This window comes from Sinohyriopsis cumingii, chromosome 5 (genome assembly GCF_028554795.1).
Source record: "Sinohyriopsis cumingii isolate HCF-2022 chromosome 5, ASM2855479v2, whole genome shotgun sequence".
Lineage (NCBI taxonomy): Eukaryota > Metazoa > Mollusca > Bivalvia > Unionida > Unionidae > Sinohyriopsis > Sinohyriopsis cumingii.
The window spans coordinates 8,759,283-8,775,689 of NC_142965.1; the positions used below are offsets into that span (position 1 = coordinate 8,759,283).

Consider the following 16,407-nt stretch of genomic DNA (forward strand, 5'->3'; position numbering starts at 1 on the left):
ACTTCCTTGATATAGAATTTACTGATTTTTAATTTCTATCTGAACTACAAATTGCATGTTAATACATGTTGAGACACCCAATAGATATTCTTAAGCATCACACTGCACTAGGTTTGTTTTTGAATAATTATAATACATATATATATATAGAGAGAGAGAGAGAGAGAGAGAGAGAGAGAGAGAGAAAATGAGAGAGATGATTGAGAGAGAGAGAAAGAGAGAGAGAGAGAGAAAATGAGAGAGATGATTCTTTACTAAAATATGCCACTATATGCTCAAAACATACTTGAAATGCAAGATAAAAACAAGTACCTTGATCCAATCTTCTTCTATTATATCCACAAATTCTGAATTAGATGACGATATACTGTCGTGGCGACTGATGGCACAACTGTACAATTCTGTTCCAATCATATCGGGTAAATAGTGATTAGTTTCTTTTTTTCTGCTTTTCTTTAAGAAACTACGAATTGTCTGTGTTGATTTGTGACAAATATAAATATTATTAATGTCATTATCATTTTTTTGACAACCGCATGAATGAAAGCTGGAATCAAACACTACTGGAACTGATAATGTTAAAAAACTGACATTTTCATTTACACAATCTGTTGAAGATGACTTGGAATCTGGACAACATGCAAACATTTCACACTCATTAGAGTTAGTATCTATGGAAACAGTTCTGTGACATCGATGTTTGTATCTATTTGTGTTATCCACAGACTTTTCATCGCCAATATGAAATAGTGATGATGAACTGAGAGATTCATATACTGATGTTTCCTCCAGTATTTTTTTGTAGGTTACAACATTATCATAGATACGTTCAGAATTTGTAATAAAACAGACATTCTCGATGCCAGCAACTTCTGACCCAATTTCAAATTCCGACTGTTGTCTACAATTAAAAGATGAAAAACTTCCCCTCTGCCACGGACAGCATATCCTTGAAAGTAATTTCAGCGTCATGATTGTATATTTATATAATATCTGTGACAACACTATTCACTGGTGAAATCTAGTTACCACATATTACTGATACATGTAACTAAACCTCTGAATTACACAACAACTTCATTGTGAATTATAAACAAACTATATTTCAACATTAAAGAGAATATTCTATACAAATTTTAACCCTTGTTTTAAATTAGAATTTTAAACAGATGATCAGAGAAGCTATAAATGTCAGTCACAATTCTGAAACCATATTCAGCATGTAACACAAATGCCAGTCCTAATTCTGAAACCATACCAGATATGCAACACAAATGTCAGTCCCAATTCTGAAACCATACCAGATATGCAACACAAATGTCAGTCCCAATTCTGAATCCATACTGGATATGTAACACAAATGTCTGACACCATACCGGACATATAACACAAATGTGAGTCATAATTCTGAAAGTGAACTGCTAAATTTCAGACTGAAATAACTGGTAATCTTACCAAGGCCTGAGATCAATAACTTGACCACACAGTGAAATATGATTAACAACAGAAGAGTTGATATGATTTCGAATTCCATGGTATCAATCCACAATGAAAATTCCACTGCTATGGTATCAATCCACAATGCAAATTCCACTGCTATGGTATCAATCCGCAATGCAAATTCCACTGCTATGGTATCAATCCACAATGCAAATTACACTGCTATGGTATCAATCCACAATGCAAATTCCACTGCTATTGATGATGCTATGTTTTATGCAAATCAATGACAAAAAAAACAAGTCTAAATCAGACTTTTCCATATATGCTTATGTTTTCTGGTTTACATTCTTGGATACATCATCTATTAATCTTATGGTCTCCTTGACTGATGATACTTCATGAACAATTCCTCGTTTAAATAAAAACTAATACATTTTCTGAAGGTTTGTATGATCTTTGGATGTCAGCAACAGATCAATTTTTTCAAGAGTACTTAAGACACTCCTGTTATCTAATCTCCTTGTTCAAAAGTTTCAATAGTATTTCCTGCTACAGAAATCATTTATATCCAACACACATTTAGATGTAGAAATGAAAGTGTAGCTTGAGGTGTGCAATCTTCATTTTACGACACAAAGTGCGAGACATTTTCCCTGTGCAAAATACCATATATACTCACTTATAACACCTAAATTTGACTACAAACTGTCAAATCCCAATACACATACATCAGTCAACAGTAAGCAAGATAGACCCTGATCTGCTTTCATATAATGTGCCAGTTTATTTAGGATCCCTGCTGTTTTCTTTACTGATTACTCCTAACAAGCTTCACTGACCCAGACTTGACAGTGCATTATCTGATGGCAGATCTAAGTCTATTCAATTATCTGTTGCATCTAACTTAATTATGAGTGTATATGGTACAAACTGTGACCATCATATAGAATGAATAGGTATCCATATACTTAATGTTCAAGGACATAAATTTATTTATTGTGACTTCACAATTTTTTCATGATGTACAAATTTCATGTATACCCAACTTTCATGGTGTATCAAATTTCACACTATACCAAATTTTCATAGTATAACAAATTTTCCTGGTGTACAAATTTCATAGTATACCAGATTTCATTGATTTCATGGATGTTAGAAGCCACAAATTCAAAGACCAAAAACCATTATCCGTCTGTGCTTTGTGCAAACAAGACTTCCTACCCAATCAGTGGCTTTAAATACCAGCAATGATGTAAATTTCTCCAAAAGCACAAAAAGTTAGATCCTGAAAATGCGTTCATTCACAGTATCCATTACTTCATGTTTATAGACAAAAAGTTCTATTCAATAACTGAACATTTGAAGGGGAAGAATTTTGTCCACCATTTGGAAAAAACAGGAATTTTGTAAACATTGGAGGGATTAATGAAGAAATAATTGCAGGGCTTGAAAATGTGATGTGGGCTTTGCATGCATTCAGTTGATTTCTGAATAAACGTTGTTAGAAATTAGCAGGAATTCTGCAACTACGTATCCTAAACAGATACTGCAATTTGCACATACTACAAGAGACACTGCAAATGCAGATCCTACAAAAAAAACACCAAGTTGTATATCCTATAATAGACACTACAACTGCCCATGCTACGAAAGACACTGCAGCTGTATATCTTAAATAGACACCACAATTTCACACATGCAGACACTTCAATTGCACATCCTACAATAGACATTGCAACTGCACATCCTACAATAGACACTGAAATTCCACATCCTACAACATACACTGCAATTACATATCTTATTAACACTACAACTACAGATCCTAAATATACACTGCACATCCAATGATAGACACCGTAAGGGCACATCCTAAATAGACACTGCAATGTCACATCCTAAATAGACACTGCAATGTCACATCCTAAATAGACACTGCAATGTCACATCCTAAATAGACACTGCAATGTCACATCCTATAATATAGACACTGCAATGTCACATCCTATAATATAGACACTGCAATGTCACATCCTATAATATAGACACTGCAATGTCACATCCTAAATAGACACTGCAATGTCACATCCTATAATATAGACACTGCAATGTCACATCCTATAATATAGACACTGCAATGTCACATCCTATAATATAGACACTGCAATGTCACATCCTATAATATAGACACTGCAATGTCACATCCTATAATATAGACACTGCAATGTCACATCCTAAATAGACACTGCAATGTCACATCCTATAATATAGACACTGCAATTACACATCCAATAATAGATGCTGCAATTGTGCATCTCACAAAAGACACTGTAAATGCACATCTTACAACAGACACCAGACAAGAGATTTTCAAAGGGTCACTTGTATAGAAATGTGCCGGAGTGGACAGTAATAAGAAGCCGTCAAGCAGTGTTGATTCCAGTCTTATGGTAAGATCTATAACGTGAACTGCTCTCATTTAAAAGTAGATATTCACTTAAAAAAGTTGATCCTTACATTTGGGTTTATATGGTAGCCTGTCTTCAGCCAGAGGCCCTAAACTATATTCACATGTCACATGAAGAGGTTGGGGCAGGTATTTTTTATCAGACAACTGACAGAAATAAGGAAGTGGTAATAGATATCACTGATAAGAAGTATTAAAGGAAGTAAATATAGGTTCACTTCCTGTGGTCAAGATTGGAAAATAACTCCTAGGTAAGGAAGAGTAATGGTACTAATGGGATGGTCACTCCAAAATACCATAGATGAAACTTGCAAAGAATGGGAAAAATATACGTTTTTGTTACAGATTTCACCACCAACCTTCCTTCCTTCAATAAAGGATATATACAATCATGTGCACATGAAATTTTCTTACCTGTTTTATTTTTTGTTTAAAAATTTGTTTTAATTCTGCTATTATCACACATTTTTTTACAAAATATATTAACTGTTAATATTTACAACTAGTTCATGCCATATTTTGTTCCTGCAATACTTAATAAAGTTTGAAGTTTCCATTAAGTTCATTAAATAAAAGCACAAAAGTGACCAGGCAGGTTTACAATTCTACAAACATTATGAACCAGTTCAAAAAGTTTCCATTCATAACACTTAGAGAAGAATTAGGTATGTGCGCAGGTCATCTTCACTAGCCAAGGTCCCAATATGTTAAACTATCAACACCCTGGTGGATCAAACAGATATTTCAGTTGTTGTTGTTGTTGTTGTGGGGTTTAACGCCATTTTTCAGCACGATAGGGCTATACATGGCGGCCAGTATTAATGGTGGAGGAAGAACCCGGAAAACCCCGGAAAGAACCACCGACCCACAAGAAGCTACTGGCAAGCTTTCTCACATGCCCACATTGGCTGAATCTTAGACTCGAACCGCCGCAGACATAGGTGAGATGGCAGTGATCCGTAACGAAGAGCGCTTTAGACCACTCGGCCACTCGGGGCCCCCAGATATTTCAGTGCTTCAGGTCTGTGAATTTCATTGGATTCAACAGCAAGCTACTGCATCAAATCAAAATCCACCTGTTCAAATCTGATCAATGTTCCTACCTGATCCACACAAGACGAGCATACAACTGGAATGGACTCATAAATAAATAATTTTCCACTACCAGTGTTGGCACAAATACATCATTACCCTCAAATACACCTGTAATGACTTCTCTCTTTTATATAGTCATATTTTCGATGTACAAAGTATCATTTTTATGTCAAGTGCCTCCACCATTTTCTGCCTATGTAAAATGCACTGCAATTATACACTACTGATTAGTTGGCATTACATACTAAGGGAGGCAACTCACGAAATCCAACAGATGTTGCTGGGATAAAGTACTGAATTATCTGATCTATATGTCAAGGTGTTGTTGTTGTCGTAGTGTTTAACGCCATTTTTTCAGCATAAGATAAGCTATACATGGCAGCCAGTATAACTGGTGGAGAAATAACCCTGGAAAACCCCAGGAAGAACCACCGACCCACAAGAAGCTACTGGCAGGCTTTCTCACATACGCACATGTCAAGGTGTAGATAGTTTAACACATCTGAACCTTGGCTAGTGAAGATGGTGTTCAGGCACACAAATTTAAAATATAAGTATACTAGAAAAGTCCATACTTACTTTGATCAGAATAAGTAGGGACTAATCATAAGCAATGTAAAACAATAGCTTCAAATAGTATTAACATAACTGACTCAAATAAGCTGTGATGTAGTAAACCTTTAATGGGAACATCCTCTTCTCTTTCTACAGTAGCTTTAGCTCCCAAAAAAAAAAAACCATTGCTAAATTAATCATTATAAACTGTGCAACCCTTAAAACCCTTGGGACCCAAAATGATTTTTGGTTTTAAGAAATTTTCAGTTTACTGAGGTTTTTGCAGGTTTAACAATAAAAAAAGTCTTATGTGATGAGAGAGAGGAGATAAAAAAAAGTGTAATTATAAGAGCACCAGTGTCTGTGTGTGTACAAGTGGACAAAATTAAGAAAGCTAGTTATTTTTCTTTTAGATACATGTACTTAACGAAGAATTAGCTTAGCAATATACATTCCTTCCGTAAGTCACATCATGTGACATAATAAGTACAGTTGTTCCACACAATAAGCACATTTACATTTATAGCTTTACTGTAAGTCCATTACAATTATTAACTGAAATAAATATTCAATATAATCCATAACGTTTACAGTTCAGGAGCCTGGCTTGAATAAGGAGTTGAGTGTTGTCTGTTTTTTTAAATTATATTTCTTTAGCTTATGTGTTAACAACTCCATTTTTTGTGCAGCAGCCAAATAACACTGTGTATAAGATAAAAAAAAAACTTCAGGATATGTCACTGAGTGAACCTTGATTTTAAGAATATTGCTTTTACAGGCTCTGTCAACACAGCTTAAATGAGAAGCTACATGCCGGTTAGTAAAGTCTGGACATATAATTAAAAATAACAATCAATATTCTATTGATCATGTATACAAATGAATAGCATCAATCACAATTAGATAATAATTGTCCTTCTCAAATGGCTTACCTACAGGTAGATAATAAGCAAATTAAAAGTCTATCTTAAATGGTTTACGTATAAGTATTTAATTATTATTAATACACATTATTTGGCTTACTTACAGATATTTAGTTATTAATTTTTCTTAAAATCTGGCTCTTTTATACGGTGCTGACTTCAGATTAGCCAAATGTCAGCCTTACTCAGTGCTGGCTCATGTGTCATGTATTGTTGCACTTGGGGCATTTTCCAGGTCTTGGCATCACTTACCAGGGTACAACAGTACTTGCTAAACATAATTTATCTATTCCAGTGTCTGTCAGAAATTTAGAAGCTAAAATATTTATCAGTTTGAATTGAGTTTCAGTTTAACTAGGGTCTTTTTAAGTATGAATTTGAAATTTGGGAAAGACATTTGTTTCATTATTCGGAGTAGAGAGTTTTCGGTTTACTGGGAAAAAATGATTATATTACAGAAGAAAAAAATCATGAGGAGAAAAAAAATATGCGTCCCGAAGGGATTCCGGTATACTGAGGTTTCGGTTTTGAGGAGTTTCATTGCAAAACAACAAATCCTCAAGTTTGATATGCAAAATAAAAGATCCACACTTAAAGTTTGATGACATTGCTACATCTAACAACATGCATGCAATTTACCCTTCTGAAGTTAAAGCTGCAACTTTTGAATGAAAAAAAAATAAAAATTTTAATTAATCAATTTCCTGAAGCTAATACTCATTAATGATTACATGTCACTGAGTTCTGGTGATTATGATGTAATAACTACCAAGGACAACAAAGGCAATTCAAAATGGCCACCATTTACATCCAATGCCATCTTCTAGAATGCAAATGAAAGGGTCAAGGATGTTTCAACTAATTCAACTTTCTGTACTACAGAGCAAGTAGTCTGTTAAAAGTGGAAGCATCAAACCAACTGCCATATAAATTGGGGCATCAACCAAACTGCCAAATAAGTTGGGGCATCAACCAATCTGCCAGATAAACTGGGGCATCAAGCAAACTGCCAAATAAGTTGGGGCATCAACCAAACTGCCAGATAAATTGGGGCATCAAGCAAACTGCCAAATAAGTTGGGGCATCAACCAAACTGCCAGATAAATTGGGGCATCAAGCAAACTGCCAAATAAGTTGGGGCATCAACCAAACTGCCAGATAAATTGGGGCATCAAGCAAACTGCCAAATAAGTTGAGGCATCAACCAAACTGCCAGATAAATTGAGTCATCAACCCAATTGCCAGAAAAAAAACTGGTTTGGATTAGAATGATTTTAAAAACACTTTCACATTTATGACCTTACCTAAGGAAAAACAATCTCAGATCATAATAACTAACAATAACTTATCAGAGTTCAAGATAAGACCTGTATCTGTACATTTTTCATGAGTTGCCTCCCTTGTATGTAATGCCAGCTAATCAAATTTGTTCCTCTTGTACATTTTAAGAATTAACTCAAATGCATTAAGAAATTGTATAATGTGTTCAAGGTAGACAAAGAACTAGCATTTAGCCAAAACTTGCAAGTGATATTTTTCCTGTCATAATCAGTCTTGAACAGCACACAATATAAACTGGAACATATTTAAACAAGAGTCCTTCAAACGGTCGGAGTCTTTAATGCCTGAAAAGAATTTCCAGGAATTAGAGTTATTATCATTTCTTCCTTTCAAATACAGTATTGAAAGCATCTTTGACATTCTTCTGCAATTACAAAATTTTCCAATTAGCTGCTGTAGTAGACATACTGGATACCAAATTGGCACCATTTTCATTTAGGACCAACAAGGCATCATAAGAAGTCTTCTGGTGAAAACCCAATGTTGATGTCTTTCTATTTTGGAAGAGCAATGATAACAAGAATTTCAAGATGACCATTCTTTTCAATATGGCTACTGTAGCAGTGATATTGGATATCAGTTTGGTAGTTTTCAGTTTGAAGCAACAATACATCATAAAAAATCTTTTGGTGAAAACCACATGATAATGTTATATTCTGTTCTGGGAAGCAGCAATAACAGCATTTTCAAGATGGCCTCAATAGTGGCCATACTGGATATCAGACTGGCATTTTCATTTTAGTGAAAAACCTATGCTGTTGTAACCAACTGTTGAAAAGAAGAGCAATAACAACATTATCAAGATGGCCATTTTGGCGGCCATATTGGACATCAGATTAAAACCTACTAAGCACGTAAGAACTGATCTGGTGAAAACCCCATCACCATCTAACTTTCCATCCAGGAGGAAAAGTGACAAGAGTTTCAAGACTGTTGCTGTGGTGGTCATACTGGATGTCCATTTTCATTTAGGAACAACTACTGAAGGCATAATGAAAAGATCTTTGAGTGAAAATCCCATGTTAAAGATAGCCACTGTGGTGATTAAACTAGACATCAGATTGTTACCATTTTCATTCAGGACCAACTAGACATCATAAGAAGCCTTCTGGTGAAATGGGTGTAACTGGGTGACAACTGCATCAACACAAGTGGAAGATGGTTGATATATTCTGCAGTGACTTTCCAGTATTTTACCACAAATCTTATCATTGATCATGATGACAATGGTATCCTCATAATCTGAGGCTGCCATTAGCATTGGATAAGTGATATTGGTGTCTCACTATGAATTAAAACTAACTTATGTCTCAACATGTATTAACACAAGCTAATGTCTCACCAAGTATTAACACAAGCTAATGTTGCACAATGTATTAAAGAAAGCTTATGTCTCTGTGTATTAACACCAGCTTATTTCTCACTATATATTAAGATGAGTTAACACACATATCTTGGAAAGCTTTCTTTCCAAGGTTCCAACAATATAATAATATATAATATGAAATAAAATTACTTACTCTGAATGATTCATTACTGGAATGGACACTGACATCATTCTGAATGCCACTGTCATTACTGTTGCTGGCGGTGATATCTGCCTGTGCGGCAATCATCAATTTATCATAATTAATGCGACCTGTAGAAATCTTCGGTTCTGTCAAATTTGTTGCACATGCTATCAAATCACGAGCACTTAAAGGACGATCAAAGTTTAAGGAGTGACCATTCGTTGGAGTGATTTCTCTGTTAGTATTCTCCATACTTTCATTGTCTACTAATGACATAGAATCAGTCTGTGATATTGCACGCAATGGATGACCAGTAAAATTCCTTCTCGGTGAAGATCCAACAGGCTTAGGAGTCTTTGGTTTTTGTGGTTGTTCTGTAATGGGAGATGAAAGAGATGATATATTGCTACTTGTACTGGACTGAATACTTATTTGGTCCTCTTCCATTTTGGAATTATCATCTGATTGTTGAAAGTGAACTCTGGAAAAAGAATGGACTGCTGACTCTACATCCCCAGAGGTGTGTCGTCGATGAAAAGATCTATCAGAAGTTGAGGGTGAGCAAGGTGCTGATTCAATGCTATGAATGTCTTCATCGCTGTTGAAAACAGCTAATGGAGGACTAGTTGGACGACTAATTGATTTGATTGGACTTGTTACCGTTAATTCTGATTTGTTCCTTTTGAAGAGAGTTTTTAATGTCAACTTCTTGGCAAAGAATTCCTTTGCTGCGTCATTCTGTTTTAAAAAGCTTACTGACTTACCACCAGGTCTCTCTGCAGAAGATTTTCGTCTGAACACCATCCTTTGTAAGAAACTACCACCAGAACTTCTTGCGGGAAATGAGTTTCCATTTTTATTATTACTCTCATCCAATGAACCCGCTCGCCTCCGAGATATTTTATGCTGACTATCCTCAGCAATGCTTGAAAGCCGAATAGAACCTTTTTCTGTGGCTTGTTTAAAGCTAGATGTCCTTCGTGGCCGTAACATGGCCTTTGCTCCTTTATCTTGTTTAACAGAATCAGGCAAACAAGAACTACTTTTATTCTTAGATTGAAATCCATGTTTCTCCCCAGCTGAATCACAAACCTCTGAATCCTGACTCTGATTTGAATCAAAACTCCTATCAAAATCCTGCTCCAACTGGGAATCAAAATCTTCCACATGTCTATTCCTTCCAATATTACGAGGTAAGGAATAATAACCATTTTCCATATAACCCATCATTGGACTTTGCTGATCTTGTGGACTAAACCGCCCTTTTGGGGAAAGAGGTATTTCTCTTACAGTTATCACCTCATCTTCAAACACCTCATCCTCATCTTCCTTCTGTCTTCCTGCATTAGGTAAAGTTGTCAGAGCATACTGCCTTCTCAATGAAGGTCTCGAGAAATCTACCTCCATTGTTTCTGAGCTTTGATATTTCTCATCATCTAGGCTAGTTTCTGATGTCCTTCCATCCTCCTCATAAATTCTTTCTATATTTTCTTTAGAGTCAGTTGGCACTTCATTACTTGGAATCTCAATGGTGAAGTGCCCATTCCGGTATACAATCCTGGCTTCCCCAAACGATAAAGTCCCTGAAAAAAGTACATGTAAGAGTGACTATTTACGATGAGTGAAGCAATTATTCTATAAATCAACACTTTTTCCATATCAATACCCATACTGATGCAAGAGGTGAATACAAAACTTGCTTGCCCTTTACGAGTTACTTTAATTTTCAGCAGTTATGAATTATTAGTCGTTTGCCGTTGTTACCGAGAATTCATCTGAGACAGCTGTAGCAGGCACAGGCACTCATTTCTCTCAGCAAAAAAAGAAAAGCTATTGACAACAACCACTCTCCTTCTACAAATTAACACAAGATGACTAACTCTTGTGGTTTGAAATCTGCCTCCCACCCCACTCAGATGATTACATGCTTATTATTTTATCCTGACAGCATTTACAGCCAACGATAACATATAAACATGAAGTATAAATTCCAAATTTGTTCTGCATGTCTGATTTAAGTATCTGACTGATACTTTAATTAATATTTTTGTGAAACATTTTCTACTGCTTTGCATCTTGTCAACTTGGATCGAATTTCAAGGCTACACTTCCAGTGTGTCATGCAGTGACATATTATTCAGTTCTGATTGGTGGTTATTGTTCAAGGTATAACAGCAACCACCAATCAGAACTGTAGCTTGTTCACGGCATCATTACTCAAAGCAACAAAGAAACTTCATGGCTATCAAAGGATCTGTAAAGGACTTAAAATGTACAAGAGGAACAAATTTGATTAGTTGACATTACATACTCATGAAATCCAACAGATGTCACTGGGATAAAGTACTGATGTTGTTGTTGTTGTGGGGTTTAACGCCATTTTTCAGCACGATAGGCTATACATGGCGGCCAGTATTAATGGTGGAGGAAGAACCCGGAAAACCCCGGAAAGAACCACCGACCCACGAGAAGCTACTGGCAGGCTTTCTCACATGCCCACATTGGCTGAATCTTAGACTCAAACCGCCGCAGACAGAGGTGAGATGGCAGTGATCCGTAACAAAGAGCGCTTTAGACCACTCGGCCACTCGGATAAAGTACTGAATTATCTGATCTATTCCTTTTATGTGAATATTGCAACCACCAACTGAAAGTGCCAAAGAGATTTATTTTTTTTAAATTACCATAGAATCAGCAAGGGGGCAGATTCCAAACTGCAGAGAATGTAACAACTTACTCTTGACAGCGGTAGTTTTACATCTGCAGAGAATGTAACAACTTACTCTTGACAGCGGTAGTTTTACATCTGCAGAGAATGTAACAACTTACTCCTGACAGCGGTAGTTTTACATCTGCAGAGAATGTAACAACTTACTCTTGACAGCGGTAGTTTTACATCTGCAGAGAATGTAACAACTTACTCTTGACAGCGGTAGTTTTACATCTGCAGAGAATGTAACAACTTACTCTTGACAGCGGTAGTTTTACATCTGCAGAGAATGTGATGGGTGTCAGTCATCTCCGCTCCCGCACTATGACCTTTCTAGACAAGATTTTCCTAATACCAGGAAATTAGACTATTTCATTTGAAGATAATTCCATAATGTCTTCCATATTAAAATGAAGCCATGAAAATAGTAATAAGGTCTTTTTAAAGTATGCAGCGCAAAACAAAGAGCATGAAGACCAAGATAAGTATTGCATTGAATCATATGGAACAGCCTGAAAAATGTCTAAAAGGTTGAATTAAAATCAGGAACAACTAACACATAGTCTGTTTGAAAGGGGGAGATCTTTTATCTAATCTTGTCAACAACAGAATGGCATATTAACAGATGATCAGTCTATGTCTGTCTGTCTGTAAACTGCATACTGCAAATACAACCAATATATAAACACATATAAAACTGCACAACCCAACCAATGACAGACCTTCAAAAGATGAAAGGCTGTGTATTGAAAATTATATCGATACACAGCAGTGTATCATTTCATCCCTACCTACTATTTACATGTACACTGTAAACTTGTCCTCTAAAAATAACATGAGGGAAAAATTGACATGCAAATATACAAATACAGACTGCAAGACAAATATTGAATTTTCATGAGAACATAAAATTTATGCCCCTATGCAAATGTACTTGTTAACTTTATATTTATGAGGGAAAAAGTGATGCATGAAAAATATATTCGTATCAACAGTATTTTTTTACATGTATTCAAGTTTTCTTAATAGCAACAAAGCTTGATTTTGCTCATTCATCTACCAAAACCTACTCCAAAAATGTTTACTTAGCATCTGTATATGATGATGGTGTGATTTCAATGAAATTGATTTCATCTTTCAATAAATGACCCTTTTCAAGTCTGTGATCTTTACTTACGTCTACATACTTTATATGTACAACAAACTGGTACAAAAAGTCATTATGTATGATAAATCTAGTAAGATAGACATCTCCATCAAGTAAGACATTTTCATTAAGTAAATTTGGAAGTAAATTTGGACATAGGGCAAATGGTGCCAGGGAATGCATCATTTTTTTTAAGTCCACAGTTAGCTGATAAAGGTGTTTGAATTATCTCCTTTAGAAGTATCAACCAGTTGCCTAGATTTATCTGTAAGGTTTTAAAATGAAATTCATTGTTTACAGTTACCTGTAAATCACACATGTAAATTCTTTTTTTGTTTCACCAATGTATAAAAAAAAATACTAGAAGTGTATTCACTAAATGTGGATGCCACACAACAGTACCTAAAAAATTACAAAACTATGAACAAAGTTAACTCTGCATCTTCTATCAATGTCACAGTGTGCCATAACGGGACAAAAATATTACTACAGTATTATCCAGATTCTTGATCTAAGAAATTTACAAATTAACCAGTTCAGTGAAACTCAGTGTCATCATCACACTCGGAATTATTTGCCTTCTAATGGCATATATATATATATATATATATATATATATATATATATATATATATATATATATATATATATATATATATATGTGTTGTGATGTGATTTGGATTTTTTAACGTAGCTTTAACAATTTTTCAGTCATATCGCTACGATGTCTGCAATGTGGCAGTTTATAGTGATGTCTAGCACTGGGGCATCATGCCGCAGACATGTAGCATGATGTCCCACCCAGTCACATTATCCTGACACCGGGCCGACCAGTCCTAACACTAACCTCTTAATGCTGAGCGCCAAGCGAAGCAGCTGTTAGTACCGTTTTTGTAAGTCTTTGGTATGACTCGGCCGGGGATCGAACCCACGACCTCCCGCATCCGAGGCAGACACTCTAACCACTAGGCCACCGGAGCGGTTATATATATATATATATATATATATATATATATATATATATATATATATATATATATATATATATATCACTATGCATGTAGTGATGATGGAAATTAGCCATAAACATAATATGTTATGAGCATAGATATATGCCACAATCACAAGCATATGCCACCATGCATAAATATATGCCACAATTACAAGCATATGCCAACATGCATAGATATATGCCACAATCACAAGCATATGCCACCATGCATAAGTATATGCCACAATTACAAGCATATGCCAACATGCATAGGTATATGCCACAATCACAAGCATATGCCAACATGCATAGATATATGCCACAATCACAAGCATATGCCACCATGCATAGGTATATGCCACAATTACAAGCATATGCCAACATGCATAGATATATGCCACAATTAAAAGCATATGCCAACATGCATAGGTATATGCCACAATCACAAGCATATGCCAACATGCATAGATATATGCCACAATTACAAGCATATGCTAACATGCAAAGGTATATGCCATGATCACAAGCATATGCCAACATGCATAGGTATATGCCACAATCGCAAGCATATGCCAACATGCACAAGTATATGCCACAATTGCAAGCATATGCCAACATGCATAGGTATATGCCACAATTGCAAGCATATGCCAACATGCATAGGTATATGCCACAATCGCAAGCATATGCCAACATGCATAAGTATATGCCACAATTGCAAGCATATGCCAACATGCATAGGTATATGCCACAATGACAAGCATATGCCAACATGCGTAAGTAAGATTTACACCCAGCAATTTTTCAGCATATTGTCAAAACATCTGATGATGATGTTCTGTACAGATACAGAAAGAAATTAAAGTCTTTTTATTTAATTCCAGAATTGCTGAATTGCATAAATAATTGTGAAATGGCATTTACCTTTTTCATCTGATATTTTCTTTTTGGATCATCTGCCATATTAGTTCATCTAATAACAACTTTAGTGTTCAGCCTTATGTATTATGTGCCATAAGAGGATAATGCATCCTTACTTGGAAACATACACAGATCATGGTAAATGTGGCTGCATAGAATAATATAACAGAATATCCAAATATAATATATCTGGCCTTATTTGGAAAACAAATTACCATGAGAATCTTATGTAACTACCATGGTAGACAAAGTACAGTTAGTGTATACATAAGTAGTGGCGGGGGACAGTAGACCATTTGGGGGTTTGCTACATACCAATATAATTATCCTTACACTGACGGAATAACTTTAGCACTAGCCAAACTTCCAGAAAAAACATAAATCTACTTAGTAGATTTTAATTTTGTCATCTTTTTTGTCTTGAAAAATATTTACCATACACTGTATGTTTCATTAAGCATGAATTCTATTTACTGTATACTATATTGTCCATTAAGCTTGAGTTTTGAGTTCTATTTACCATACACTTCCTTGTCCATTAAGCATGAATTCTCTATTCACCCTAAACTGTATTGTCCATTAGGCTTCAATTCTATATACCATATACTGTATTGTCCATTAGGCTTCAATTCTATATACCATATACTGTATTGTCCATTAGGCTTCAATTCTATATACCATATACTGTATTGTCCATTAAGCTTTAATTCTATATACCATATACTGTATTGTCCATTAAGCTTTAATTCTATATACCATATACTGTATTGTCCATTAGGCTTCAATTCTATATACCATATACTGTATTGCCCATTAAGCTTTAATTCTATATACCATATACTGTATTGTCCATTAGGCTTTAATTCTATATACCATATACTGTATTGTCCATTAAGCTTCAATTCTATATACCATATACTGTATTGTCCATTAAGCTTTAATTCTATATACCATATACTGTATTGTCCATTAAGCTTTAATTCTATATACCATATACTGTATTGTCCATTAAGCTTTAATTCTATTTACCATATACTGTATTGTCCATTAAGCTTTAATTCTATATACCATATACTGTATTGTCCATTAAGCTTTAATTCTATATACCATATACTGTATTGTCCATTAGGCTTTAATTCTATATACCATATACTGTATTGTCCATTAAGCTTCAATTCTATATACCATATACTGTATTGTCCATTAAGCTTCAATTCTATTTACCATATACTGTATTGTCCATTAAGCTTTAATTCTATATACCATATACTGTATTGTCCATTAAGCTTTAATTCTATATACC

General features: G+C 35.1%; 1 protein-coding gene across 1 annotated transcript in view; it reads right to left on the reverse strand.

Annotated features, from left to right (window-relative positions):
- Positions 1-16,407, reverse strand: part of LOC149798603 (uncharacterized) — a 270,356-nt gene that overhangs the window by 103,479 nt on the left and 150,470 nt on the right. Inside the window, exon 4 of the mRNA XM_089957271.1 lies at positions 9,345-10,918. Coding sequence (XP_089813397.1) covers positions 9,345-10,918 — 1,574 coding nt within the window. The remainder of the gene's footprint in view (positions 1-9,344; positions 10,919-16,407) is intronic.